This window comes from Rhinolophus hipposideros (genome assembly GCF_964194185.1).
Source record: "Rhinolophus hipposideros genome assembly, chromosome: 15".
Lineage (NCBI taxonomy): Eukaryota > Metazoa > Chordata > Mammalia > Chiroptera > Rhinolophidae > Rhinolophus > Rhinolophus hipposideros.
The window spans coordinates 18,939,414-18,967,330 of record NC_138061.1 but is presented as its reverse complement, the minus strand read 5'-3'; the positions used below and the strand labels follow the sequence as shown (position 1 = coordinate 18,967,330).

At 41.0% G+C, this 27,917-nt stretch overlaps 1 protein-coding gene across 6 annotated transcripts in view; it reads right to left on the bottom strand.

Moving 5' to 3' along the window:
- Positions 1-27,917, bottom strand: part of SORCS1 (sortilin related VPS10 domain containing receptor 1) — a 471,564-nt gene that overhangs the window by 285,512 nt on the left and 158,135 nt on the right. For all 6 annotated transcript variants that reach the window (XM_081074044.1, XM_081074043.1, XM_081074040.1 and 3 more), the window contains exon 2: positions 15,329-15,396. In XM_081074044.1, the coding sequence (XP_080930170.1) occupies positions 15,329-15,396 (68 nt within the window). The remainder of the gene's footprint in view (positions 1-15,328; positions 15,397-27,917) is intronic.

Below are 27,917 nucleotides of genomic sequence, written 5' to 3'. Positions count from 1 at the left end.
GTCTGAGGAAAATTCAAGTTGGTGAAGCGGATTCAATTTTCATTTAGAATTTCTAACATTTCTAGAAAATACTTTGAAAATTAAAAATTAAATTTAAGAAATGGCAGCCTGTAAGTCCTATGTTTTCTTTTTTTTTTTATGTTTTTTTTGGGGAACAGTGTGTTTGTCCAGGACCCAGCAGCTCCAAGTTGTATGCCTTTCAATCTAGTTGTGGAGGGTACAGCTCAGCTCCAAGTCCAGTCGCTGTTTTCCATCTTAGTTGCAGGGGGTGCAGCCCACCATCCCATGTGGGAATTAAACCAGCAACCTCTAACCAACTGAGTCACCAGGACACCCCAAGCTCTGTTCTTTTGAATACACACCCTTATCACCATCTGATTAGGGAATGTTTGAATGTTAACCGTTCTTTATCACCTCCTGAAAATTTGCAAAAGTGATCTTTGCAGAACAGTGCAGGAAACTAACTCTTCTTCAATACTGATCCATTGATAAAAATCTGAATTCCCCTCTTTTCTTTCTTTCAACTTGACCTCAAGCCATCAGTTGTGATGTAGGGACTTCAGGGAACATTTTTCTTCCTATTTCCACTTGGGTCCTGAATGGTATCTTGTGACTACGACTTGCATTATTTTCTTAGGCAAAACAACAGGATGGCTACTAATTCACTTCCCGAGATCCAGTGCCCAGCAAAGAGCACAAAACTGAGATAAAATGTGATGAAGAGACACTCGAGTCCAAGACGGAAGCTTAGATTTGCTTAGCCCACCTGAGAGCAGGCTTGGTCTTACTCCCCTGGCATCTTTCAGTGAGTCAGTAGGCATCAACACAAGAAGAATGTATGGAAAAGGCTGTGAATAGAGGTAACTTACATTTAATGAGCCCCTACTACCATGTTTCCCCGAAAATAAGACCAGGTCTTATATTTATTTTTGCTCCAAAAGATGCATTGGGGCTTATGTTCAGAGGATGTCATCCTGAAAAATCATGCTAGGGCTTATTTTCTGGCTAGGTCTTATTTTGGGGGAAACACGGTAGGTATCTAGAGCTTCAGACACATTTTCCCTCACAATAAACTTATAAGAGCTGTACTTGTGGAGGATTAGGTTTGCGTGGACACTGGGAAACGGGAAACAAAGCTATTATTCAAGGTTTTACTGAACTCTAATTTCCTGCTTAGATCAGATGTATTCTTGATGATAATTTTCACATAAGCCCCAGAGGAAAATGATATCTTCATTCCCTTAAAAGGAAGCATGAAGTGCAAAGACTATACTTGAACATAATGCAAGAGTCATCTCGAATAGCATTGTGGAAAATCAAAGTAGTAGGCTTCTCAGATATGACAGGGCACTGTTCTCTACAGACAAAATTACTAGTTCTTGGGGACCACCCTGTTTTTGATCAATTTCTGCCCTTGGATAAACACAATGGAAACTCAGTCGCATCTTAAATTAGTATACGTGTGTCCCCTTGAATCTGAAATGCTAAGGTGTCTCATCGGCCCATTTTACCAGATGAGGAAAATGGGGACCAGAGAGGGCAACATAAACGAAGCCTTGAACAGATTACGTAACCACCTCGACAATGTTTTCTCCATAAAGATAAGGAATCCATTAGAAAAGGTAGAGCAGCGTTATTTCAAGTGGGTATAGAAACTAGCGGGTAGCAGAAAGTGTCACATCAAAGAAGAAAACAGGCCGAGGAAGTGAAAGAAAGAGGAATCAAAATGCACAGTCTCGATGTGTCCTCTGCCCCTATTTCAGGGGCTTAACACATCACACACCCACCAGCTTGATGTTTGCCATTATCAAGTAGCCTGGTACCTGAGCCTTGACCTTTGCCCACGACTACCATGGGTCTTTGGAATAAGAGAAATGGCCTTAATTTTCAGTCTGAATACATCCTGCAGAATTACATCCAGAGCAGATGAGGAACACGAATGAATCCATAACCAAGAGCAGCAGTGGCACATTGATGTAACTCCATGCTTGCTGGTGAAGCTAAGCTAACCAGGGCTTCCTTGGAAGCAGTCATTCTCAAATGTGCCCTGTTGCTTAGAGAACAGATACTGTGTTTCCCCGAAAAAAAAAAAAAAAAAAAAAAAGACCAGGTCTTCTATTGATTTTTGCTCCAAAAGGTGCGTTAGGGCTTATGTTCAGGGGGTGTCATCCTGAAAAATCATGCTAGGGCTTATTTTCCGGTTAGGTCTTATTTTCGGGGAAACACGGTAGTAATTGCCCACCTCCCTCATCCTACACATGTCTTGGTGATTAGAGGAGTAATTGCATCATGTGCTCAGACTGCCCAGTGAGAAAGTAAGCAGGGTCCTTTTGAGCATGTCTTAAGAGTTTTGCAGACACTCTAAAACTGACTCAAGTAAAAAACATGTGGTGGGTTAGGCAGAGTCCACAGATTCATATGTCATCTCAGCCTCTGACTTCTGCAGAGCTGCCAAGAAGGGGAAATCAGAGGCCAGACTTCCAGCACGAGTGCATCAAGTAGAAGCATATGGCGTCAGCAAAACTTTGATTGCCAAGGCTGCTACAGGCTGGAACCCACTGGAGCCTGGTAAAAGGACAGTCTCCATGTTATAACATTTCTTTGTAAAATTTTTAAGAGACAGATCATTAGGATTGCTTTCTGCAACGCAAAAAGAGAAAATGACCCATGCGATGTAGAAGGAAGAGGACAGTTAAATTCTGACACTCCTTTGAGGTTAGAAGTGATAGATTCTCAACAGGGAAAATGACCATAACAAAAAGAGAAAGGGAGATCCAGAAAGTTGGGGGATTATGGCAATATAAGTGACATAAGTACTAATCAAGTTCTAAGGGTTTTCAGACAAAAAACATCCTCTTACCCCACCAAAGAACAGAATTTATTTACCAACCTGTAGACATGGCTAATCCAAGTTCCTAATTATTTCCAAGTGTACATTTTGGGCATACTGCACTGAGTATAAATATCCCAATTAATTTGGTTTAGAATTGGGAATGGGGAAGACAGAGTTTTGTGAAGTCATTTATTTCAGACTCAAAGAGTTAAAGCTAAGTTCATATTGGTCTGAGTCAATATTCTTCTGTGAAAGGGGTGATGAAGCAGGACGTTTGAATCGGGACCTTTAAAGATAAATTCTTTTCAAAGAGCCCTGTTACGTCTCAGTCCCCAGAAATGCTGGCAGAAATAAATATACATTTTTTAAAAGAAAATAAAAAAAGTTCTGTGCCTTTCATGAATTGATTGCATCCCCTGCTTCTGCAAGCTAAGAAGTCATAATCCTCTGCAATCACAGATTGTTTGAAGCCAATAAACCAAAGGTGATGACCGTGCTAATACATCCCAGCAGGAGAAAGAAATAAAGCCGTGATGAGGAATAACTCTTCAGCACACCATTTCCCTTTGGAAAGAGGAGAACAAAGCTGCAAGTGCCCCAACTTGATTTATGGATGAACAGTATTCTGGGAACTTCACCTGAAATAAGAAAAAGCGTTTTCTAAAATGCTCTAGCAATGCTGCTTTCATTCCTCTTGCCCTATGATACAAAGAGCAAAGCCCCACCCCTGGATGCCAGCTTTGGTGACATGCATAGTTCCCCTGGCCACTCATCAGAGTTGAGCCTGGTCTATAAGGGTATCCCATACACCCCCCTACCTAAAGTTAGTTCTCTGACAGCACAATGTGCAATGCTCAGGATTAATGCAAATGGGCCCAACATTACATTTGTTTTTAAATAATCCTCTAATACTAACAGAAGGAAAAGAAATTAAGAGACACTAATAGGAATAAACTCATCTCCACTTGACCACCATACCAGCTTCCAATACTCATGGAAGCCTCATTATAGACATGCAGTGTCCATTTACACGCTAAAAGCAAATTAATATTTGTTACCTCCTTTGTGTGCAATGACAAGAAACAAGAGCAAGACCTGACATTTGAGTAAACTACCTCCTGTTAACCTTTGATTACTTGTGATATATAACATGGGACAAGCTTCTCATCAATTAATTAAATCCACAGCTGACACAGGTAACGTTTTAACAATTTTCTTTCCCTCATTTATTGGTCTTGATGCTCCTTTTTATAGAGCACCTACTATGGGCCAAGAACTGTACTTGGTGCTGAGGATCCAAGGTGAATAAGGTAACAGGCAACTTTCGAAGTAGTTCCCATAACGGGAATAAACATACAGAAATGGTTACAATTTAAAGGAATACATTTGAAAAGGAAAACATGTACAATATAGTAAGAGTTAGCTCCTAAGAAGAAATTTGTTCTGTGTAGATGGAGGTAGTCAGAAAAGAGATCACTCAAGAGATGGTCTTGTGTGGGATTCAAATTCTGGGCTCTGCAGCAGACTGCCTGGATTCAGATCTCTTCTCTACTGCTTAGCATTCTTGTGACTCTGTGCACAAATGTCCCATCCATAAAATGGCTATAGTGATGGTACCAAACTCAAAGTGTTATTGTGAGGATTCATTTAGTTGATATGTATAAAGAACTTAGAGATTTGCTTAGCACGCAGTAAATCATTACAAAAGATGGCTATCACTGTTGTTTATTAGACACATTGAATAAAAGGGAGATAGCATATCAAGCAAAGACTAGAGAAGGACATGATCCAAGGTTACTGTTTGATGGGTTTTTTTTGGATTATTTACTCTGTGTTAAATAGGCAATGCATATTTAACCAAAGTGTCACCATAGTCCTATGTAATAAATAACTATTGCAGCCCCCTTTTCTGATGAGGAAAGGAAGCAGAGAGATTAAGAAACCACCACACCATCTTGGAGTAAGTGGGCAGAGCCTAGATTATTGACCAGGCAATTCAACGCCCAAGCCCGAGTGCTCTCCTCTTTACAGAATGGCCTTCCAAGAGCACAGGTTTGGCAGAACCAACAAGTGGTTCACCATTGCAGGGAACAAATAATGATCTTTCTTGACTGAGAAGTCTAGTAAGAGGAGTGATTGAAGTCAAGGAATATGAATACCCAATAGACGAGGGACAGGAGAAGCCAAAGGTAAGGTCAATTGAAAGTCCAGAGAAATTAATCTCCAAAAAATAAACTTTAAATATAAACAGAGCAAATGTTGGCATGAGCAGCTCCGAAGCAAATTGTGGGGAGATAAAAATAAATAAATACAACTTTTGAAAATGTGACCAGAAAGGAAATCAGCATCACTTCAGTGTGTTATCTGGGCTGGCTTCTCTCTAACAAAAGGACCATCGCGACTACCAGATGTGGTTGATATACAGATCTTAGGTCTTGGAGTTAGGAGCTGCCTGGAGAAAACCCACCATAACCAGAATTGAGAAGGCTGCTTAGCATTCCCTAAGGATATGGAGGGGAGTTGTCACTCCAGAGTATCTCTGGAACATGGGGGGCCTGACAAGTGGATCCAGCTGTTCCACACACATGCAGAAAAATAGCAGCTCCTTCTCCTACAGAGCTGAGTGGATTTCTTAGCAGCAGTTTTAATAAAAGGCTTTTCTGATTAACTCTACCTGCTCTAAACAGTTCCTTTCACAGAGTTCCCTGGGGGCTAGATACGTTCTAAGTTCAATATTATAAAAAGTCACACTTCTCTGGATATTATTTCTTAAGTGTTCTGTAGGCTTTTAAACATGTTTGAATTGGGGTTCCTGCTGTTTCACTCTTTGTCATCCCCCAATCCCCAGGTTCACTTTCTTCCCTATTGAGCGTGGACCCCCTCATCCATGACTCCATCCCCCTCAGTTCCTTCACCCTCTCCTACTTCCTCAACACCTCTCCAGAATACATAACTAGCTGCCTTCTTGAGTATTACTCAAGCTCCCTGGAGCAAAGCACAACCATGCTAAGCACAGTCCCTCCCTCCGCTGGGATCTAAGCATTGCCAGCACTGCACCTGCCTGTCTCTGAGCACTGAGTCCCTCTCTAGGTCTCCTCAGCAGTTATTGCAAGTTGCCAAGCCTCTCCTCAAGTGCATCTGCCATTCAGCATAACCCTAAGTGACAGGAGCTCCCCCAGCTCTGGGTCTCACAGGAAAAAGCTGCTCTAAGTGCACCTCACTCTGGTCCCCCTGCTTGGTGAGAGAGACACCTCCTCTGCCCACCCCTCACCTGGCCCTAATCCACCAGCACTGGCTAATCCCACATATAAACTCCAAATCTGTACCATCTTGGCCACTTGATTTTCTACCAGTTTTATTTCCTCCTAAGTTTTCCTACATTGTCACTCTTTCCCACTTATTCCCCCCTATAAAACATGATCAGGGTTGTCCTCACTGAAAAGAGAAGAGAAGAGAAGAGAAGAGAAGAGAAGAGAAGAGAAGAGAAGAGAAGAGAAGAGAAGAGAAGAGAAGAGAAAAGTTCCTCTAGTCTATGACCTCCTTTGTGCAAAGGCATGTTTCTTCATTTCCATTCACAGCTGCTGTTATTAAAGACTTGGCTCCATGCCCTTTTCACATTCACTAGTCATTGGTGATCAGCAGACGTTAGTAGAGGAGATGTATACAGTAAATAATCTCACCATCCACTGACAATCCAAGACAAAAACAGGAAAGCCACTGTAGATATGTCTCTTCCTCTCACCATCTCCTTCATCCAACTGACCCTGTTCTTTACAAGATCTATTCAAATCACCCCCCCATATCCCATACTCCATTCCTTCCTGCCCTACAATATGTCCGCTCCCTTTCGTCTCCCTTTCGCTCCCTTTGCTGTTCTCAGGGCCAACAGTTCTGCTCTCCAAGTGAATCCTCAACATGTCACCAAAATCTTTTTTCCCTAAAATTCACATTTCATCAAGAATTTCCTTTGCTCTAAACCTTTCCATGATGCATTGCTTCCTCTGAGATAAATGCCAGAATACTTAGTACAGAAAACTATGAACTGGTCCATTTCTACTCTTCCCAAGCCATCTCCAAATACTCACCCACACATAGATTGTATTGTAATATATGCAGTTTCCCCAATACACCAGGCTATCAGCACCTAAAGGTGCCTAGAATAAAGTACAAACTCCATAAATAAACAATTAGCCTCTTTTACCAATGGAATTCCTATTTATTCTTCAAGATTCAAATCAGGTATCCTTTCATTCAGAAAGCTTTCCCTTCCTCAACCCAGAGGCTATTATGGTACCTCCATTCTGACACTTGGTACACTAATATAACCTCTCATTTATCTGTCTCCCCATCAAGTCTGTGAATTCCTTAAGGGCAAAAATCAGATCTTATTCATATTTGGATTCATACTATTTAGCATGTTTCCAGGTATGTACTTATTTATACATTCAATTAATTTAACAAATCTCACTTGAACATCTATGTGCCAGGCACTTCCTGGGCATTTGAGATACAGTGGAAAGCAAGCCAGACAAGATCTCTGCCCTCAGGGATCTTATATATTCTAGTGGTGGAATCAGTCAATAGACAAGTAATAAGTAAAATTACTATGGATCATGACATGCGCAGTGAATGAAATAAACAAAGAGCTATGGTGGGGGGAAAAAACGAAGGCCCTCTTTTTAAAAAGGTAGATAAAAAAGACTTTTAAAAAATAAGGTGGTGTTCAGGCTGAGCCCTGACAAACGAGGAGGCACTAGTGATGTTGACTGAATAATGAGACTGTATGTTGTTAGAGATAAGAATTAAATTGTGTCCTGGGTATCTTTTGACCTTAGTACCCAGTATAGTGCTCCATACCCAAAGAGCATTTCATGCCGACGATTTGATTACTTATTAGTAATAAGCTCAAGTTTTGGCATCAAAAGACAGACCAAAGCACCAAAGGGGTAGAAAAGCCCACTGAGGGGTGATGAGAATATGGAAACATCTGACTTCCATTGAGACATTGGATGGTGGTGACCTACGTCTCAAGAGACTCCACAGATGAATGATCCCACCATGTGGTTTTCAAAGGCAATGTAGCAAAAAGGGGATTAACATTCTAAATACTTCCTGAATCTACAGCCATGCTTGATATCGGAATGCCAGTTACTGTGCCTTCGTTAGTTAAAACTATCTGCATTTGTTTCCTGGGTTCATATGGATGAAGTTACAGTAACATCAGGGCAGTGGTTGCTTTTGCGTGTATCTCATCTATTACTTGCTACAAGCAAAAGTGAAGAACGCAGCAGAGAACCAATCACTGAAGCAAATGAGGAGCGCGGAGGTGCAATCTGAGGCCAGACTCTCACAGAGATCAGGAAGGCCGACAGTGCCTCTGGGCAGAATGCAGCCCAATCCTTGTATAAACAGCCTTCAGGTGAGTGTGCAGGAAGATTTTTGTCAAAAGTGAGGGGGCTGACACGCATGCACAGAGTTCTAGGAACATAACCAGGTTCCTGACTTGAACCTGGGCTTTTTACACTCAGCACTGGCTGAGTTCTTAATCTTTGAGCATAAGGTGATGGTATTTCCTAAGATCACCTAGCATGTTATTGAAAACAATCTCCTGGAAGGTGGGAGGTTAACAATTTAGGACAGAAACAAGTATAAGGCACAGACCTGATTTTCAGAGACTCTAAACCATTTCTTAATATGTTGTTTCTAAGCGAAAAGCATTTAATAATATGTAGTGTGTGTCAAGTTCTACTTGCAAATAAAAACAACTGAGACATGATCACTGGTTTGGAGTTTCCTGGCTAGTATGAAAACAGATGACTATCACCAATAACTGGTATCTAATATGTACAATGCATTTGCCATACTTCTATAGTCACCCATTGAGTGTCTGCTCTTCACTAGATTTTGAGTTTTTGTAGAAAAGAAGAATGTCCTACTTGTATTTTTATTCCCAGTAGCTACCTAGCATAACGCCTGCCATAGGATAGGGGGCTAATAGATCGAACCAAATGAATATACATCTGATAACCATTATACAACACACTACAGAACTACTGAGGAAGGAACACTTACCGTACCTTTGCTTGGGAGTAGGAAGGGAGGAGAAGACAGGGCATCAACAGTGCCACAAACCAATAGACATATGAAAAGATCTCCATCTCACTAATAGTCAGGGAAATATCCCTTAAAACACACTGAGACCAAGATGTCATTTTCACTCAAAAGACTACCAAAATTTTAAGTACCGAAAATACCCAGTGCTGGTGAAATCATTGAGACATGTACAATCTTACATTGCTTATGGTATGTGAATCATTCCAACCTTCTTGGAAAGTAATCTCAGGTATCTATCAACATTATAAATGCATATATTTCTGATATAGCAATATCACGTTGGGGACTCTAGAATAATTCACAGGGAGAAAATTAATAAAATGTAAGGACCTGCTTACAAATATGTTTATTGAAGCACTGTATGAAATAGCAAATATTATAGAAACTAGCTACAGATCCATCAAAAAGGTAACAGAGAGGCAGTGTAGCATAGGCATTAAGAGAACAGACTCAAAAGCCAGCTCTGCCACTTACCAGCTGCATTTCTCTCATTTCCCTCATCTGTAAACTTGGGCTACTAGAAGTGCCAGGGTTATTATGAGGATAAAAAGCCCTGAGAAGCTTCCTGGCACCCATGAAGCATCATATAAGTTAATTATACATGCAGTTGTTTATTTCAGTATACAACATCCATGCTGTTTGATGCTTATAAACATGACACATTTAAAAAAAAAATGTATTCATCTGCACAGACATCCATGAGTCAGTAAGTGGAATAAATAGGTTGTTGGAATCCTATGAATAGTTATTCCTACTTTCTAAAACAAAAAAAGTGGTCCTGACATATGTACATATCCATTAGCGTTTTCAAGTTGGGTCATAACTATATGAACAGAATCACCCAAAACAGCATTGCATAATTCAGGGAATCCGGATCTGCGTGGGAAGTAAGAGGCCATTAACATGTTTTTCTGTCTCTTCGTTTGGCTCGTTATCATGGGCATACATTCTTTTTTATTATTATTTTTAAAAATAACAGTAAGATTTAAGTAAAACGAAATAAATGTGTAAGTCTGGGATCCACAAGCAGCTCTGTGTGACTCAAATGTGGGGATGGGAGCGGGAGTTATAAAACTCCAAGAAGCCAGGATCCCACAGACAAAATGTGCAGCCGCTCCTTATCCCGACGGGCAGCGTGGTTCCCTCTCGGGGCCACTGGGAAGCACTAAACATTTGTAGGCACAGGGATGGATAACATCCTTAGACGCCAGGAGTCCTCTTGCAGGGAAATGATCACAGTCTAGCTTTACTCTCTATATTTTAGGGTGGGTACACCTGTTCTATTTCCTTGTTTTCGTACTTGACTGGGTTTTGTAGCCAAACCTCCTTCAGGGCAGGGAAACAATCTGGCCCAGGCTGCCCTTTGTTTTCCCCTGGATGAGAAAAAGGAAGGAAAAGAGACTTGCAGCTAATGGAAATCAGCCACGGGACTGGCAGTCACTGTCTTAGGTCAGCTTCTATCAGCCTAAACCCCAGGTGTTCTGCCAACCCACACAGACACTGCCTCAGGCACTCGCTGGCCATTATCTCCACAAAGACTCCACTGAGACACTTCTCTTGATAACCAGGCTGTGTGGAACACCTAAGAAGATACAACGTGTCTCCTGTGATAAGGAAACAGGGCTGGCTCCCAATGCAGAATCAAATAACCCATTTTCTTGACTTTCACCATATGCTCCTTTGTCCCCAAAAACAGGTATTGATGTTTGGGAAGTGCATAATTTTGGAGATCTATTCAGAAGATTGTGTTTCATATGGATGTAAAACTAGGATAGCACTGAATTTGAAAAGAAGTCAGGTATGTGAGGCAAACTCTATGACAGAGAGGCACTGCAGCTGTGTGTCCCGTTAAGAGAGTATGCTTTCAGTCCTTCCAGAACTGCCTAGAGCTTTCTCACCAGCTAAGCCAGTCAGCCGAGTGCCGATTACCCTGGCACAAAAGGGAAAGAAGATGAATGTATTTCTTCTCAGAAATGCTGTAATTAGATTCTGACATTTTATTTATCTCAACTGTTAAGCTTATCTTGCTTCAATATGATAAAACCATCAGCTCTACCAAATCTCCAAGCTTAATCCACTGTCAGGTAGAGAAGGTTCTGCAGTATAGTTAATTGTTCTGTGTCAGATCATCTCCCTTTCCTCTCGGTATGACTCCCTGAGTGAACAACAACACAAAACCAACACAAATCAACAACTTGCTCCAGGATTAAGGTGTAATCAATGACAAGACCGACTGGGAGTGAAAGGTCATTAATTTGGTAGAGGGGTATCTCACTCTGTCATAAGGCTTGTTGATCCAGAGAGGTTTGAAGCCCCAGGGCATCACTACAAGGTCAGCTGCCTCTTGGCCTCTCTCCTATTCTAACAACCCAAAGGCATTTGCCACTTGCCCCCTGTTAGCTATTCAGCTCCTCAGAGTTGTAAAGAATAAGAGCTCAGTTGAAAAGCTCATGTATCTATTTGTTGAACAAGAAGCCATTCCTTGTTGCCTAGGATTTTTCTGGAGTAAGGCAAATGCTGCTCAGAATGTAACAGTGCTTTGGGGGGTGGGGGGGAGGTAAATACATATATGTATATATGTATGTATATATATATATATATATATATATATATATATATATATATATATGAAAGTAAAAATTGTGTTTGCTTATTTGCTTAGGTGTAGATAGAAAGATCTACCATAAGGCAGATGGGATTCTAGAAGAGAGATAAGCAGTGAAATGATTAAAGCTTATTAACTAACATGCCTGTATGTGTGTGGGCTATTATTTACTAATTGTGTGACACTGAACACACTATAAAACTAAATTGAAAGGATGCAAGAATGCATGTCTAGTACTTAGCATCATGCATGACACATAGGGAGCAGTCAATAAAAGTTTTCATTATTATTGTCATTATCACCATTATCACAAGTCTTGTGGCCATTATCATTAAACCAACGGGGTGCTGGGTTTAAGGACTCAAAGTCTAGCTGAGAAAATATACACCCGAGGAAAGTAAAGAAGCAACACTTATCTCATATCTTTATTATAGCTCTTATGATTGCATGACAGTTTGTCTATTTACATCAGATTTATCTTCTGCTGGGATCTGGCAATGCTAGGTGGCTGCTTAAGTGCCTTATCCAATATAATTACGTAAGACAGGTTATGTGTAAGGACATTTCTCTCCAGCTTTAACTGTCCACAGATTTTGGTCCCCTATAAAAAATGAACACCTAGACAACAAAGCTTATGTGCTGTTGATCGATGTACTTATCCACCTTCCCTTCTCTGGACAAGAACAATACAGGGCCTGGAGGAGTCAATCAATTCATCTATGTGGAATAAATAAATGAGAAATAGAATTATATGTTGATGACTATGCAGTAGAGATAAAACTGTAGTACTGCCTGGTCTGTTCAAGAACAACTACTTATTGAGCACCGTCTATGTGCTAAGTCCCACACTCAGGACTGTGGGACCATGAGAATCTCTAAAAACTGGACTGTGCCCCTACTGACACCCTGGTTTGGGGCATAGGCAGGTTTTCTGGGAAGTACAAGCTGGTATACAAAAAAAACAGCAGTCTACTTTCCTCCAGGCAAGGCTGAACTAGGTGACTGTGAACCAGGAGGAGCTCTCATCCCGATCCCCATCCTTTACCCATCCACGCCTGTCCCAGGCTCCTCTGCATGAACACCACAGAGGTTCCCTACAGACCAAAGACAGGCATCAGGAGTGAGTCAGAAATGCAAGCTCTCCCAAAGCACATGTGGACAATTCTAAATATTCTTCCTTCGCTTTCCCTTTTTTTTCCTTTTCTAATTGTATTTGCATTAAGGCATGTGCTCTATCAAAGTATTAAAATGAGTAGTTATAATAGTATAGACCACCCACAGTAGTCATTTGCCCCGTAAGACATGTATAACATAACATATATGGCAAATGACTATTGTGGGTGTATTAGAAAAGTAAATATGTGTGGGTATATGATATGTATATACATATGTACATATATAGGTATACACATGTTTATGTATATGTGTATATACATATGTATATATATATACATACATATCGGAGGTGTCAAAAATGTATACACATGACTTGTATTCATCTTTTGTTATTGGCATACATTATTACAATTTTAGTACAGTTTTTTCCTTTTTTAAAATGTGTATACGTTTTTTTGGCTCTCTCTCTCTCTGTCTCTGTCTCTGTCTCTCTCTCCAGATATATATGCCTTGTGTGTGTCTGTGTCTGTGTGTGTATAGTATATATATATCTCCTCCAGTGAAACTGATACTAAGATGAGAAGTCATTCTTGCCACACTTTCCAAGCATAAGCTCCTGGAGGCAGCTCCCTCAGAAGGGAGGCCTGATACCACTGGAATGTGATGTCATTTTGACTTCAATATTCCCCTCCCTTAAGATCAGCAAAGTACATTCCTCCTGTACTGGGGCATGGGTGACAATGCCCCATCAGAAAGCAGTGGCCTGTGGAACATGAGCTTCAGCGGTGGGGACAAGCCTCTCCTCACGGCCCCCAGCACGCCCTTCCCATGCTCAGGATTAAAGTGAGAGCTGCTAAAAGCCTGTCCCACTGAGACAGGATTGCGTACCTTCTAATTTTCTAATAGGCCAACTACACTTTATATGGCAGGCGCAGTGCAGAATAAAAGGTGGCTTTTACTTTCATATATGTGCATACATTAGAGAAATCTATCAACGAAGCATAAGCTTCCTCAGACTCACTGAGATTCTTATGAACAGGGACCGAATTCAAACAATACAGCAGGTGTCAGGCCCTTAACGCATTAAAGAACTGTACTTTTTGAGGTCCCTACCAAATTTCCTACACTTTAATGCGGTTACAAAATTTTCTTGTGATATAACTCTGCAGACTTGACCTCCTAGGTGGGGGAGGAGTTCAATAACTTAAATGCCTGAGAACAAATAAGAGGATCGATCCTTTCTCTAGGTCTGCCAGGGTTCTCCTAAAGCACAGAACAATTTATTTCCTGTACAGAGGGACTTCCTGTACATAGGGTCAAGCCTAATGGAAAACAGACATGAAAAAGAAATTTAATGAACGATCGCCTCATACGGTATGGTACATTCCTGCCGTGGTATATATCCCTTCCACGATCGTTCTCTTGTATGGCGATGGCATTTCTCTATAAGGGCAGGCCCTGCAACCAAATTGCTACTGTGTAAATCAATCATCCCTTCTCACTCAACACTGACTGTATCAGGGGCGGAAACTTACACAAATGGGGTGACTAGAGTCTTTCTCTCTAGACCTTACTGCTGAGAGCTGGTAGTCAGCCTCTCCTAGTCATGTGAACTGACAGGTGACGGAATCCTTATTGATCTCATGCAGTGGCCACCCACGAGGTGTTGTCTGTTCAAAGACTACTCCTCCCTTTTCTGTCATTAGTATAGCCACACCCACTTAGTCATGCAGGTTTGTGTGTGTTTGTGTGTGTTGCGGGTGTGCCTGATCAAAAGTGATATTTGACACAGTTATCCATTGTTATGACAAGGGCACTGACAATCAGAATAGACTTGACACCAAGCCAGTAATTACTGAATATTATCTCTGGGGTTGTCTTCATCCTTTCCCAAGATTATCACGTGATCCAAGCCTGACCAATCAGAGATAGTGCTCTCCTGGGCTTCTGAAATTGGTTCAGGTTTGGGCACATGACACAGGTTGGTGAAGAGCCTATAAGAAGTGAGATAAATAAAACTGATATTTTAAAACGAAAAGAACAGATTCAAAAGTTTCCAAGAAAAAAAAAGGAGGAGACAATAGTTTCTCGGGTTTCTAAGGACTTTCTTTTGTACTGGTATCCAAAGATATAACCTGCCCCTAAAAAATGTGTACCATTCATTTGCAAAAGTACTTATCACACTGTATATGTGTGAGGCGACATAGGATGAACCGTAGAGATAATGGCATGCATATAACTGTGTTTGCACACCTGTGTGCTGCTAGCGAGCTGCAGGACAGTGTTGCAAGGGAGCACGCCTGGGTTCTGCAGACCGAGAGGTTGTATTGGTCCCCTCTGCAAAGATATCCCCATTCTCTCCCTTCTGCTCCACTAAGCTCACAGATCCGTGAGAACTGTGAGAACCAAAACGCATAAAGACACACTCACAAACAGTTTAGCAACAAGATCTTTGACCAAAAGAAGGAGTCTGTAAAGAAGCAAGGATCTGGCCTGCTTGGAGACAAAGCCCGACCTTGGCTATGGGAAACAGAGAGCAAACAGAGGAAGACGGCTGCGCTAACCAGAAACCTCCTCACCAGGAAAGACGGGGTAGGGGAGGGCAGTTGTGGGCATCACGTTTAAGGAACAATAATCATTAGCTCAATTGATCTACATACCTCCAAAGCGAGCTCTCCGTGATGCTCCCAAGGTTATAGTCATAGAGCTTTGTCAAAATGAGAATCACCTGAAGGCAAAAGAAGAAATCATGGTTAGTCTCAAACAATTACAATCTCATAGAGCTGAAATGGCCCAAGGGAGGGTTTGGGATTACTTTAATGGGCGCTTAACATAATTGAATGAATTGTTACAGCATTCACTTACACTGACTGGGGAATGGTTTACCCATGCCTTCCATTAAACAGCTCAAGCCTGATCCCTTCCTCAAAGGTCTCTTTCTCGCCCCCACAGCAAGAATTACCTGCCAGTCCAGGCATTTCTTACCTTGGTGGGCTTAACACTTTCAGGGAAGATGCACAGTGCTGTCCAATAGGCACCCTGCAAGGTAACCCCTGAGCAGATGGTTGGGAGAGAGGAAGGTCAATGATGTAGTCCCCAGCCCTGGAAGCTGTACCACACTGGGAAGGTGACTTAGCTTGTCTGAAACTCAATATGCTATCTCCCAGAAAGGGTTGCTGTGAGGGGTGAAATTAGGTTATAAATGCAAATTATCCTTGTTTAGCATGGCGTTCTTAACTGTTCGTTCCTTCCCTTTCTTTTCCTCTGCAGGCTTGGCTTTAGCAGTTTCTTCTGATTTCCCAATTTGTGGGGAAGCCATGGGATGGGAGAAGTCACAAGGGCTAAGCAACAGCATTTTAAGAGGCACAAATCCATGTTTTATGGGGTCCTGAAACTTAGAGAATTTGGGAGCCCTCCATAGAAACAGGATATAAGATTATGATTTCAAACTTAGGACAGGTCCTGGAAAGGGACCTATGTAAATGAGAGACACCGAAACTTAACCTAATGTCACAGTATATCCTTCTCTGTTTTTAACCTATGGCTATTTTCACCCTCACTCAGAGGAACCTAAACTATCCAATGCATTCTTTTCAGACTTCAACAAACACTTATTAAGCATTTATTAGGAGCCCAGGATTTTGCCTGATGCCAGAGAAGAACATAAATACAGATGAAACCTAGGAGTCTGTGATCCATTTAGGACAGGATGTGTTCACCAAAGAAAATTAAGTGGATAGAGAGCTGATGAACCTCTTCCCACTGAAACTCATCATGGCAGCTTGAAAAGACTGTTTTTTGTTTTGTTTTTTTGGTTTCTGCAGTGATGGCCAGGGTTCACCTGGTTACGTGAAGTACATGAACACCAGGACACTTGGGAAGATTGAACAGAGCAGTGTGCTCCTAACCAGTGATGTCCTTCCCCCTTACTTGTTTTTCTTACATAAGGAAAAGAACCTAACAGGGCTGTTCCACTCTCTGTGGCGGTTCATAGTTCTCTCCTGATACTCATAACCTAGAACATTTGGCCCAGTCCTGCTGTTTCCAACTCAGCAGAAAAATGTTGACATCGATTTCCAGGATTTTGTATGAAGGCCAAGGGGTAAGTTCTAGCCACAGTGAGCACAGAACATTCTAACCTTGAATTCCAAGGCAGCAAGCTGCCAAGGAGTGCTGAGTCCTTCCAAGTTCCACTCCGCTAGCACAGGGCTTGATTTACTGAAGGCACAAGCATCAATGAGCGGATTCTGAACACGTCTTTCACAGCAAGCAAACTGAAACTCCACAACCTTAGGTTTCTTCCAAGTTCAAGGGAATGTAGAACAGTGGTAACCCAACGACGGGCAGAGATCTGGGAACCTGTGCTCTAAGGCCACCCCTCTCCTCCTAAACTATGGCACAGGCTTCCTTCAAAGATGGGTTCCAAACTTGCGTCTTTAGCAAAATCTGAGCATGTGTGACGTGCTGGGCACCCTGAGGGCACATCAGATGGCATACCTATGGTGGGGGCATATGCTTAACAGGTCCGTGCACCAATTAAGTCACTCTAAGTGCTAAATTTCAATCACCACCATCCCAGGAACACTGATCAGCGGCAGCAGGGTAGCTGTTTGTTTGCAGACACAGAGTGATGTTGCTGCTCCATCTCGGTGCGATTTTTCCAAATAGGCCTATAAATCCCCCACTGAGAAAATGGGACTAGTGTGGGCATAAAGCATTTCTAGGTAGTTGCTCTCTTGATACAATACGGCAGCAAACTAAATAATGAAGTTCAGCTGGTCATAGGCGGGGTCTCCATCCATCTGATGAGGGAATTCAGAGGAGCGCCAGAGAAGGAACCTTTTAACCCAGCCTGTAATACAGTGGAGCCTCTCATGCACACGCACAGAGATTGTTTAAGCAGTTCACAGGCAGTCTGGCAGTGAGGTAGAAATCCACACCCTGACTTTTCTTGCTGGGCTAGTAAAATGAAAACACCAGTGATATACACTCAGGCACTTTATCAATACTGCACCACAAGGGGAGTCCTTCGTGGCATTTTAAGGCATAGCCACTTGAATCAATCTAATCTGTTTTCAGAATGATCACGGCAAGAAAGAAGGGAAAACTGCTAACTTTTAGTTGTTTTCAATCGATTATTTGAAATCTCTCTTCCCCTCTATTTTCCCTTTATTGTCTATGAGCGTTATTTAGCAGCTTACTCCTGGATAGTGATGCATCATTATATTAGATTCGCTTTGTTGTTGTTTGTTTGATTTTCTGTTCTGGTTAATTAGTAATACTATTTAAGGGAATTAGCACCTGTTAAAGTGGCCGTATCCAAAACCACCACCATGAGAGGAGAAAAAGGGGAAAATGCAATTGCCTACCTATTCTGGTCCTATAGTCTACCATATTTGTTCATTTTTTCAAACATAAAAAAATATCAATGGAACTTGTTAATCAAGTGAAATGTTATATGTACTTAAATATAAAAATGGTAATCTATTTTTATTCATTCAGTAAACAATTTTGATGTGTAAAGTTAATTCTATGAGTCCAAGTGCATAGCATGTAATTATAAATCCAATCAATGAGAGCAGGCTGTTTGGCTGAACACACATTGACACAACACAGAATATCCATCAGCATCTCATTTCTTTCTAATCTTGTTTTCACTATATGGTACCAAAATATCCCTGGTTCAAAACAATAAGTGCTGACTATATGGTAACGGCTTTTTGGGTTACTTTCTAAATCTTAGGATACTTTCTTTAAATAGCTATAATTCAAATATCTATTGCTTGACAACTTCTACTTACATTGTGCCAGACTTCAGGACCCAGTTATTTCGGAACTTTCCACATGGCATGTCTAAATAGCCCCCAATCAGTCTAGAAGCCATTGTCACCACATGCCACCTGTCCTATTGTTTTACTCTGGCTCTTTCCTGCCATACCCATTGCTTACAAAGCGTCTTGGGGGGAGGGGAGTATTACTTTGTCTATGCCTTTAAAGAACATGCTCACCCACCAAGCTGCTATTCTCAAACCGTCCCATAAAGGGTGTGAGAGCCAGAAACAGTGTACAGGGATGAGAATGGGTCTTAAAAGAAGTGATTATAGGTGTTCTTCCCAGTTCCAAATCCACTTTTCATCACCTGAGCTCACCAAACTATTATCCCTTTCCCAAGGTTTTCCAAAGCTCCTGCTGAATAATTCTAACAATTCCAGCCTCTCACTCCTCAACTCTGCACAGGTGTTTAGAATCAGTCACCAAAGAAAATGTGGCATTACATTTAATAGACAATGGAATATTATTCAGCTGTAAAAAAGATGGAAATCCTGCCACTTACAACAAGATGGGTGAAGCTGGAGGGCATTTTACTAGTGCAATAAGCCAGATAGAGAAAGACAAATACTGTATGGTATCACTTATATGTGGAATCTTAAACGAAAACCAAAAAGCGATTTCGTTGAAACTCAACAGAATAGTGGTTGCTACGGGCTGGAGGAAGGGTAAGTGGAAAGATGTAAGTCAAAGGGTGCAAACTTTGAATCATAAAAAGAATAAATTCTGAGAATCTAATGTACAGCAACGTGACTATAACTAACAATACAATACTGTATACTTGAAAGGTACTCAGAGTAGATCTCAAGCAGACTCAACCAGAAAACAGAAACAAACAAGCAAAAACCCCAAAACAACCACCAAAAACAAAAAGAAATAGTTAGCTATGTGAGGTGACCAATATGTTAATTATCTTGATCTTGGCACTCATCCACAATGTGTGTGTGTACATATATATATATATATATATATCTCATATATATATCAAATCACGTTGTGCACTTTAAAATATATACATTATATTTGTCAATTATTTCTAAATAAGGCTGAAAAAAAAAAAAAAGAAAGCAAAGAAACCATTACAGAGAAACCTGAGGGAGAAATTCCAATCCACTCTTCCTGTCTTCTAACCACAACTTCTTTCTGGACTCGGTTACAAAACAAAAGCATTCATAGAGATAAATAGAGACATTAGTCTGTAGATGACTAACAAGAGTGTTCTGGTGTAAAATTACAAAAGCCAGTCAAAAATGTTCCATTGTATCAAAAGGCAGGCCAAGCCTTATTTCCAGGTATGCGTTCGAATGAATTGACATGGCAGCAGACTAGGTTAATATCTCGCAGTCTCCATTATGCCAAGTAGTTAGACATGTGACAGGTTTCAATGTGGCAGCATGTTCTTTTAATATAAAAATATAATTTAGAAACAAAACTCCAAACTTTAAGGAACCCCTAAAACACCTTCCTATTAACCTGATTCTACACAGTATACTTTTGAAAACATCTGTATTAATTACTAGACTGTAGAGAACCAAAATGTCTTCCACATTTCTCAAGTAACAGCACAGGAATTCTTTCACTTTCATAAGGAAAAAACAGTGTCTTGACCCTTTTCATGATAACTTAAAGAATGCACCCCAGAGGAAAGGGGGTGTGTGGAAGATTGGGAGGTCAATGTATTTCCCACTCCCTTCACCCCTTAAGAAGGAAAGGAATGCCCATGCTTCCCTTGTGAAGGGTCTCTCCTAATTCTTTTCCTTAAAAGTAGCAATTTGGTTGGAAGCAAAGGGTTAAAGAGAATCTTTCTTGAAGAAGCTGTTTGCCCAGCAATGGACTATTCTTAAACTATGAATTTAGGGTAGTCTGGGAGAAGGAATGGACATTTAGGAAGATTTGATTTAGGGAGATTTGTCCCAGTCTTCCACCAGGACACTTGGTCTGGCTCCTGCTTACCTCACCTTCATTTAAGGGAAATCTTAGAAAAGTAGGGCATGTTTCATCTTTCCTCATTTTTTTCAATTGTTGGTGATTTGCAGTCTTTTTCCCCCCTCTCTGTGTCCAATTGTGGAAGCAGAATCTAATCTCAGGGAAACAAAAGAGTGGCCTTGGGCTTCTTGGCAATGGACACTCGGCTACAAGATCCTAACGTCTCTTTCATTCCTAATGGCCTGCAGTTCCAAATCCTGAATAATGAAGAGGGTGAAAGGAGTCTTAGTCTATAAAACAAGACATTTCCTTTTGTATTGCTCTCAGTCATTAGTGATTCAGGGCTGGCTGGGGCGGCTGTTTCTGTCCTTGTAACGCCTGGGAAGACTCCACAGAGCTCAACATGCTACTGTTCATAATTCCGCTCCCTGGGGTGGACTACAGTCTGGCATTAAAATGCCAGCAAGTAGGGGCAGGAGCTGAAGCTGGCTACCTCCATCCTTCGCCCACCAGCTTCCAGCAGGCCCTGGTGTTTCCTCATGGCCCAACCACGAATGGCCACCTCCCTGCTTACTGCAGCTTGCCAGAGTCCATTTGGCTGGATGTTTTTACGGATGTGGGTGGGAGGGACAGAGAATGATAAGGGGTCTGAAGAGATGTGGAACAACCTTTCAGGGGGATTGAAGAGCTGGATAAAACAAATTGGTGTGTGTGGGGGGGGGCTATTCAAGAGCCAGAAATTTGTTTTGTTCTCTTTGCACTCCAGATTTAGGGAAAAGAAGCAAACCCATAACTGTAGTTTTCCTAAAAATATGCATGTTCCAGATTGAGTCTTGGGCTCAGTAAGCATTTATTCAACTTTCCAACTTAAACAGAGGTTCTTATTCTTTTGAGGAGTCGTACAGTCTTTAAGAATCTGATCTAATAAAAGCTATGCACATAAAACAATGACTATAACTTTAATGATATCACTGATCTCCTGAATCCTACGAGGGTCATGAATCCAAGAATAAGAGCACTCTATAATTCCCAGAAAATGAGAGCTTAGTTCAGAAGAAAGATTTTTCAGCTGTAAAATTCTACACACTTAATTCAATAAACATTTTCTAAGCCTTGTTAAGAAGCAGGGATAAAAAGTATCCCTGCTGTGAGGACTTGGTTGTGCTGTGAGGACACAAAGGGAGAATGAGATTTGGTACCAACCCTGGAAGCTCATTGTGGAGAGGCACAGTTGTACACAGATGGTTACAAAATCAGGTGGAAAAAAAGGGGTGCAACAGGAGATAAAGTGTTCATATCTTTTAGAGAGCAAGAAGGAGCAGTATTATCAGGAATAGGTTCATATAAAAGGAGGCATGCAAGACAAATCCCAGAGGACATGCGTCATTGTGATGGAGATGAAAGACCACAGAGATGGTGTTCGAAGGGAAGGAATTATGAGGACAGAGTTGCACGCGTGTGAAAGCTCACAGAACCGTCAGAAGAGAGCAATTCCTCAGGTTTAGCTAAAGCTTAGGTTATGAGTAGGGACACATAGAATAGCAGAACAGAGAGCTACATGCGGCTGTTTTGTGGAAGGCGTTAATATTAGGATGGCAGTACGCTCTGCTGAAAAAAACAGTCTTTGGGATCAGAAGACCAATTTGAAGCTGTGGTTCAGCCACCATACCCGTTAGAATGCCTTTAGCAGCAAGAAATAGTAGTAAAAGGAACTCAAACAATAAGGCATGTGTTATCTTATATAATAGGAGGTACAGAGTTTATGTAGTTCCAGGACTGGTTTAGCCAAACGATGCCATCGTTAGCCAGCACCCATGTGATTTCCATGTTTCCTGACAGTGTCACCAGTGGTGCTACCTGTTCTCGTGTCTGCACGGTGTTCAGAACACTTCTTTGCCGCCTATGTAGACAGAGCTACCTCCAGCAAAGAAAAGAAGGGCCTCTAGTGTATATCTGTTTGCGTTTTGTTTGGTTTTGAAGTTAGAAAGAAAACTCTTTCCCAAAAGCCCTCTCAGCAAAATGTCTGTAATCTCAATGCCAGTCAGCCACATGCCCACATGTGGAGGCAATGAAGACTGGAAAAAGGAAGAGCTGATATTTTCACTTGGCATTTTCTATGGCAAGAGGTGGGCTCCACCAGCAAAAAACAAAAAAAAGGTGAGGAGTGGCTGCTGAGTACCAACTAGTAGTGTCTGCCATTGTGTGACCTCGAATAAGTCAAGCACTGAACGGACTTCTCTTATTACAAAAAGGGGGGCAGAGATAATATTATCTCTCTCCTTAGTCTTCTAGAATTGTGGGAAACAAACATAATAGGAAGTGGGAAAACTGTGTAAATGTTAAAGTACTAAGCAAATGTAAGTGGTTGCTATTATTAATAATATCTAGCCTTTATTGGATGCCTACTCTGTATGCTAGACAACTTTCATTATTTCAAGTAATTATCACTTCTTTTTTTCTGATGAGGAAATTGAGGCCCACAGAGACTTAAGTGACTCACGTTATTCAGCTTGTGAGTGGTGGGCAAGTTTAGCACATTATATACAGACCCCTAACCACTGTGCTCCACTGTCCCCATGGTATACTGCCTGTTGGGAGGGGGACCATTCCTCGAGGAGAGGCAGAACCAATGAAGGATCCTTACTTTCTGTTCACGTCAAAAGTACTGAAGACCTGGTATGCAGCAGATGAGGTCCTTCTCTCTCACTCTGCTTTCTTCCAGACATTCCTGAAACATTTTTTTTCCCTTATAATAGACAAATGTGATTTTTAAAAACTCTTTACTGACCTCAGACCAATGGCGTTTTCATTTGTTATTTTTCATTATTTTTTTTTTAATTTTTAAACCTTGGTGAAATCTTTCTTTAGGAGCTGGTCCTTCCATTGAACTCACTACAGAACTTGGCTATCCCCAGATCAAGGATTCCTGACAATGAATGTGCACACATCTACGTGCAGATTTCAACAGGGTGGTTTAATAGTATCATCGTTTTCGGGAGATTTAAGTGAATGTGTAATAGCGCTCCATTTGGGTCATCAAAGGGAAAAGAAATCAATAATTGCTAAACTGAATTAAGAAGCCCCTGGGGGGAGATGAAAAGTTGGTGTGATGGCACATGTACACATCACCACACATGTGCACTTGAACTCATCAGACAGAGGTAACCCAGCACATGCAAACACAATTTGAAATGAACAACCCGTAGAAAGAGAGGGATGCGTTTGGGGTGTGGAGCCAGCCAGAAAGCAGTTAGATTTTTGCCTCTGGAAAGTGTTTAATTCCCAAATGACCTTCTTGTTTGCTAAGAGCCCACATATAATTCACTGTAATGTTCATTTATGTAATATCCTCTGCATGACCCTGAAACGGTGTGAGCTGAACAGCCACTGCATCTCCCCTGGAGAACTTACAAGACATCACAGCCAAATTGACACAGACAGAAACGGGCACGCAGAGAACCTAATCAAAGTTAGGCACAGAGCAAACTGTAGCATCTGAAAGAGCCCTTGTGGAAAGTAGAACGCTTTTTTTTTTTTTTTTTTTAAGTAAAATTTGCTGTGTCTTCTTTCTGAATCTGTTTCCCTATAGAGGTCATTTGCAGCTAAGATATAAGGCCAAGGCCAGCACATGATCTGTGGAGCACTGTCCCTGGAGCTTCCTTCCATCTGAGAAAAACTGCAACTCTCACTCAAGGCAACTCGGGTCTCTTCCCCCGCAGTTTGCTGAAAGTCAAGTTCTTCCTGTTAGTAACAAGCAAAGGAATGCTTGTAATAAAGGGCTATTATACTCTAATCCTAGAGCCAGGTCATTATATTCAGCAAACAAATCCAAGCTCGTCAAATCCATTAGACTTAAGTTGCTTTTTGATGCAAATCTTGAAAATAGAACTTGCTCAGCTAGCCCTCAAGGTGAGGGATACAATCAACTCAAAAAAAAAATAAAAAAATTCTATTAATCTCACAATGCCAAACCAGACTAATGACACTTCAGTCCCATGCATCATTCTTTTTCCTCCTCCTTCCTCCTCCTCTTTTTTGAATAATAAAAAAGGAGACAATTTCCAAAATGTATATCCATATCTACGGGATAATGTTAACCATTTCATAGTCTTCCTCCTCTATTTAAATCACTCTGCCCTAAATGATGCTCTATTTTAATCCTCTGCATTATACCAGAGAAAGTAGGGAGATGCTGAACTAAATGATTTTTTTTCCCCAGAAAAAAACCAGATGTCAGCACCAATGTAATCCTAAAAGAGCACCATGATAAAATAATTATATAAAATATGTGGAAATGTATATTCAAGATAAGACCTCTCTATATAAGGATAGTAAAACAGAAAAATTGAACAGACCTGGAGACCCAAAGCCAAAGCTGCAAGACATGAAAGCAACTGAGGGTAGGGAGTAGGGGCAGAGAAGCGGGCAAATCAATGGGTTGTTTGGAGAACTACAGTTCAAGGAAACCATGTAGAGTATCCCTCCAAGTACACTGTTTCACAGCTAAAGAAACAAGCTACACCCCAGGTTCTCCTTAGTCCCCTCCATAGTCTCAGAAGGGAATGGAGATTATATCCAAACCATCCTCCTTCAAATTAGTCCCTATTCAAATTAGGTCACCTGATACTTAGTTATAGAAACACAGGTAACACAAAGAACTGTTAATTCAGAGTTGTAAAACAATAAAATACTTCTTGCATTATCTTCTCTCTGGAAATCTAGAAATCAAAGAGAGGAAATCTTCCATATGCTTAAGTAAAAGGGGTGCCATTCAAGTTCGATAGGAGAGAGAGAGGGGGATGTGAGGAATGGAGAAAATTCCTTTCAACTTCCCTGATGCACAGATCTGAGACAGGACGATCTCCAAGCTCTCCAATCACCATCAGTCTGAATTATAGACACTCTCTAAATATGAAGACTCTTCCTACGTGAGAACCCACACACAAATTGAACACACCATCAAGCAGCAGACTGTGTGTGGATGATGAGGGGCCCCTCTGTTCACATGCTTCCTTATATTAAGTTTCAATACAAAGAAATGAAACAAGTCTTTCCCTTTCCACTTCTCCATCTTGGTTTTAGGATGTTACCCATAGGTCTGAAGAGGTTAACACAATTTTTTTAAAAATATTATTTTTCAAGGCTAACACACCATACTTGCAAGAAGCTAATGAATAAAAATATGCATAGTGTTGTGATCCAAGTGTCAGAATAAAAAAAATGAAAAGAATGTAAATATATATATATTCACATTCTTTTCATTTATATATACATGGGATATCCCATATGGCACAACTAACAAAGCAACAAGAATAAAATACCAGAGATAGTCAATAAGTTAAATTCAAATATTTCCCTTTACTGTGGGAATGTCTTAAGGGACGGACCAGGGAGGAACAGAAACATTTAACTCTCTTGAAAAATAAACAATCACAACTGACTTCTCTATTAGTAGATCTTTTGTTTACCTAGTCTGATTGCTAAGGTTTGATGGTACACAATTTGCCTCAAAGAAAATTCAAAAGTTATTGTAAAATAACTGGCTTAAAAGTGAAATTTAAATGATATCTTGAAATCCCCAAGTAAAAGGCATTAATAAAAATGAAGATTTCTGTTGGAGAAAAAACTCCTATCGCGGTTAAGAGATTCTTCTTTCCCCCTTGTCATTTCATTGCAGAACCAAAATGCTTCTACGTGAGCTTAGTTCCAGTCCTCTGCAATGGCATCTAGATGGCTGGTGGGTGGTTATAAAAAAATTAGCATTCTGCCACTCTTTAAAAAGAAAAACTTAAGACAAAATTGGAATGGACTGGAAAGATCATCTAACTCCAACCACCTCATTTGACAAATGGTGTAGGTTACACTTTTAGAAGAATCAATTTTTGAGTAAGAAGCTTATGAGAGTCAAGATTGATCGTAATAAACCTTGTGCTCCTTTGGTGCAGGAAGCAGGAGTTCCTAGAAGGAAGCATGGGATTGATCAGTCCTGAGATGCGAGAGTTGGAAGAGATAGACTGAGTACTGGATCTAGTAGGATCAGGCATACACCCAGGTTTTGTGAGGGTGAAAGTCATACAATTTGGGGGTTTCTCTTGAAGAAAAACCACACAAAAATATGAACAAAATGAGGTTCGAAAGTGAATAGTTATTAGAATGCAAAATTAGATCGTAATAAATTCCCAGTGCCTTAAAGATACACACACTTTTCTTCTGAGATACCTTCAGGCAGTTTGGTATGAGATAATAGAAATGCTGTCTGATTGCAACCTGGCTTCCTCTCTTCACCTGGAACAATCTCTAACTTCCCCAAACTCCCAGACATCACAGGAGCCCATGCCTATGAAGGCTCTGAAACTTAAGCTTCATTAGCTTCACTGTAAATCCACCTTGGTGTGTGTGGGATTCGATATTACGTGCTCATTAAACCTTCCCAATAGACTAATCCATGTCAACAAACCTGGGCTATCAGTCAGGAGATATGGACCTGAGCCTGCGCTCTGCTGCTAACCCACTGTGACACTGAGGAAGCCAATGTATGTCTTTGAGCACCAGTCTTCTCCATGTTTGCACTACCTGTTTGCAGGTCTCTTCCCATTAAAACAGCATTCGATGCTGCATACCTCACTCTGCTCATCTTCAGTGTTGCCAGGCTTAGAAAATGTTACTGCTATTGCTCAAGCTAGAGCTCTGATTCTTCCTTGACCCTAGCCCCCTCTCCTCTCCCCAAATCTAACCAGTCACTAAGTCCCATATACTTCTCTCCCCTCCCTTCACCTGAACCTGGGCTGATCCGCATCAGCTCTCAGCTAGAAGACTGCAGTGCCGCTGACGACTGTCAGCATTTCATCTTGCTTCCCCTCAAGTCACCCTGTACGCTGCTACCCCTGAAATCTTTGTTTAATAGCAATCTTGTCATCTTTTCCCACTCTTTAAACATTTCTGTGGCCTCACATTGATCTTAAAGTTTACATTTCATAATAGGGACTACAAGGTCAAGTATGATATGGCTCCTGCACTTACATTCCAATCAGTGTCATACCAATGTCCCCTTTACTCTCTCAACTCCATGCAAGCGTGTACATAATGTCCTCTTGCTGACCTAAAGAACTTCAATATCTGATGATGGTCTGACTCGTTATATTGGGGATAGACTTTTCCAGGCATAAACAACATGTTCCACTTACATGAGCAATTATTGTAGCAACTGGATAGAGCAGAGTGGGATCACACTCTCCTGAGTAATTACAGCACAAGATCATTGCCGTTTAACCAAATTCCAGTTTTAGGGATGATATTGTAAACACTGGATTTCTGCTTGGAAGTTTAGGCTGATTCAAGTATCCAATGCTACAGATAATTCAATGCTGTGAATCTATTTGGGGAAGGCTGAGTCGTTGTAAAACATGCCTATGCTCCAATCCAAAGGTTTATGAATTTTTCCGTCCTTTCACTCAGAAGTGTAAGCTTTCGTGCACACACCTGTGAGACACACCT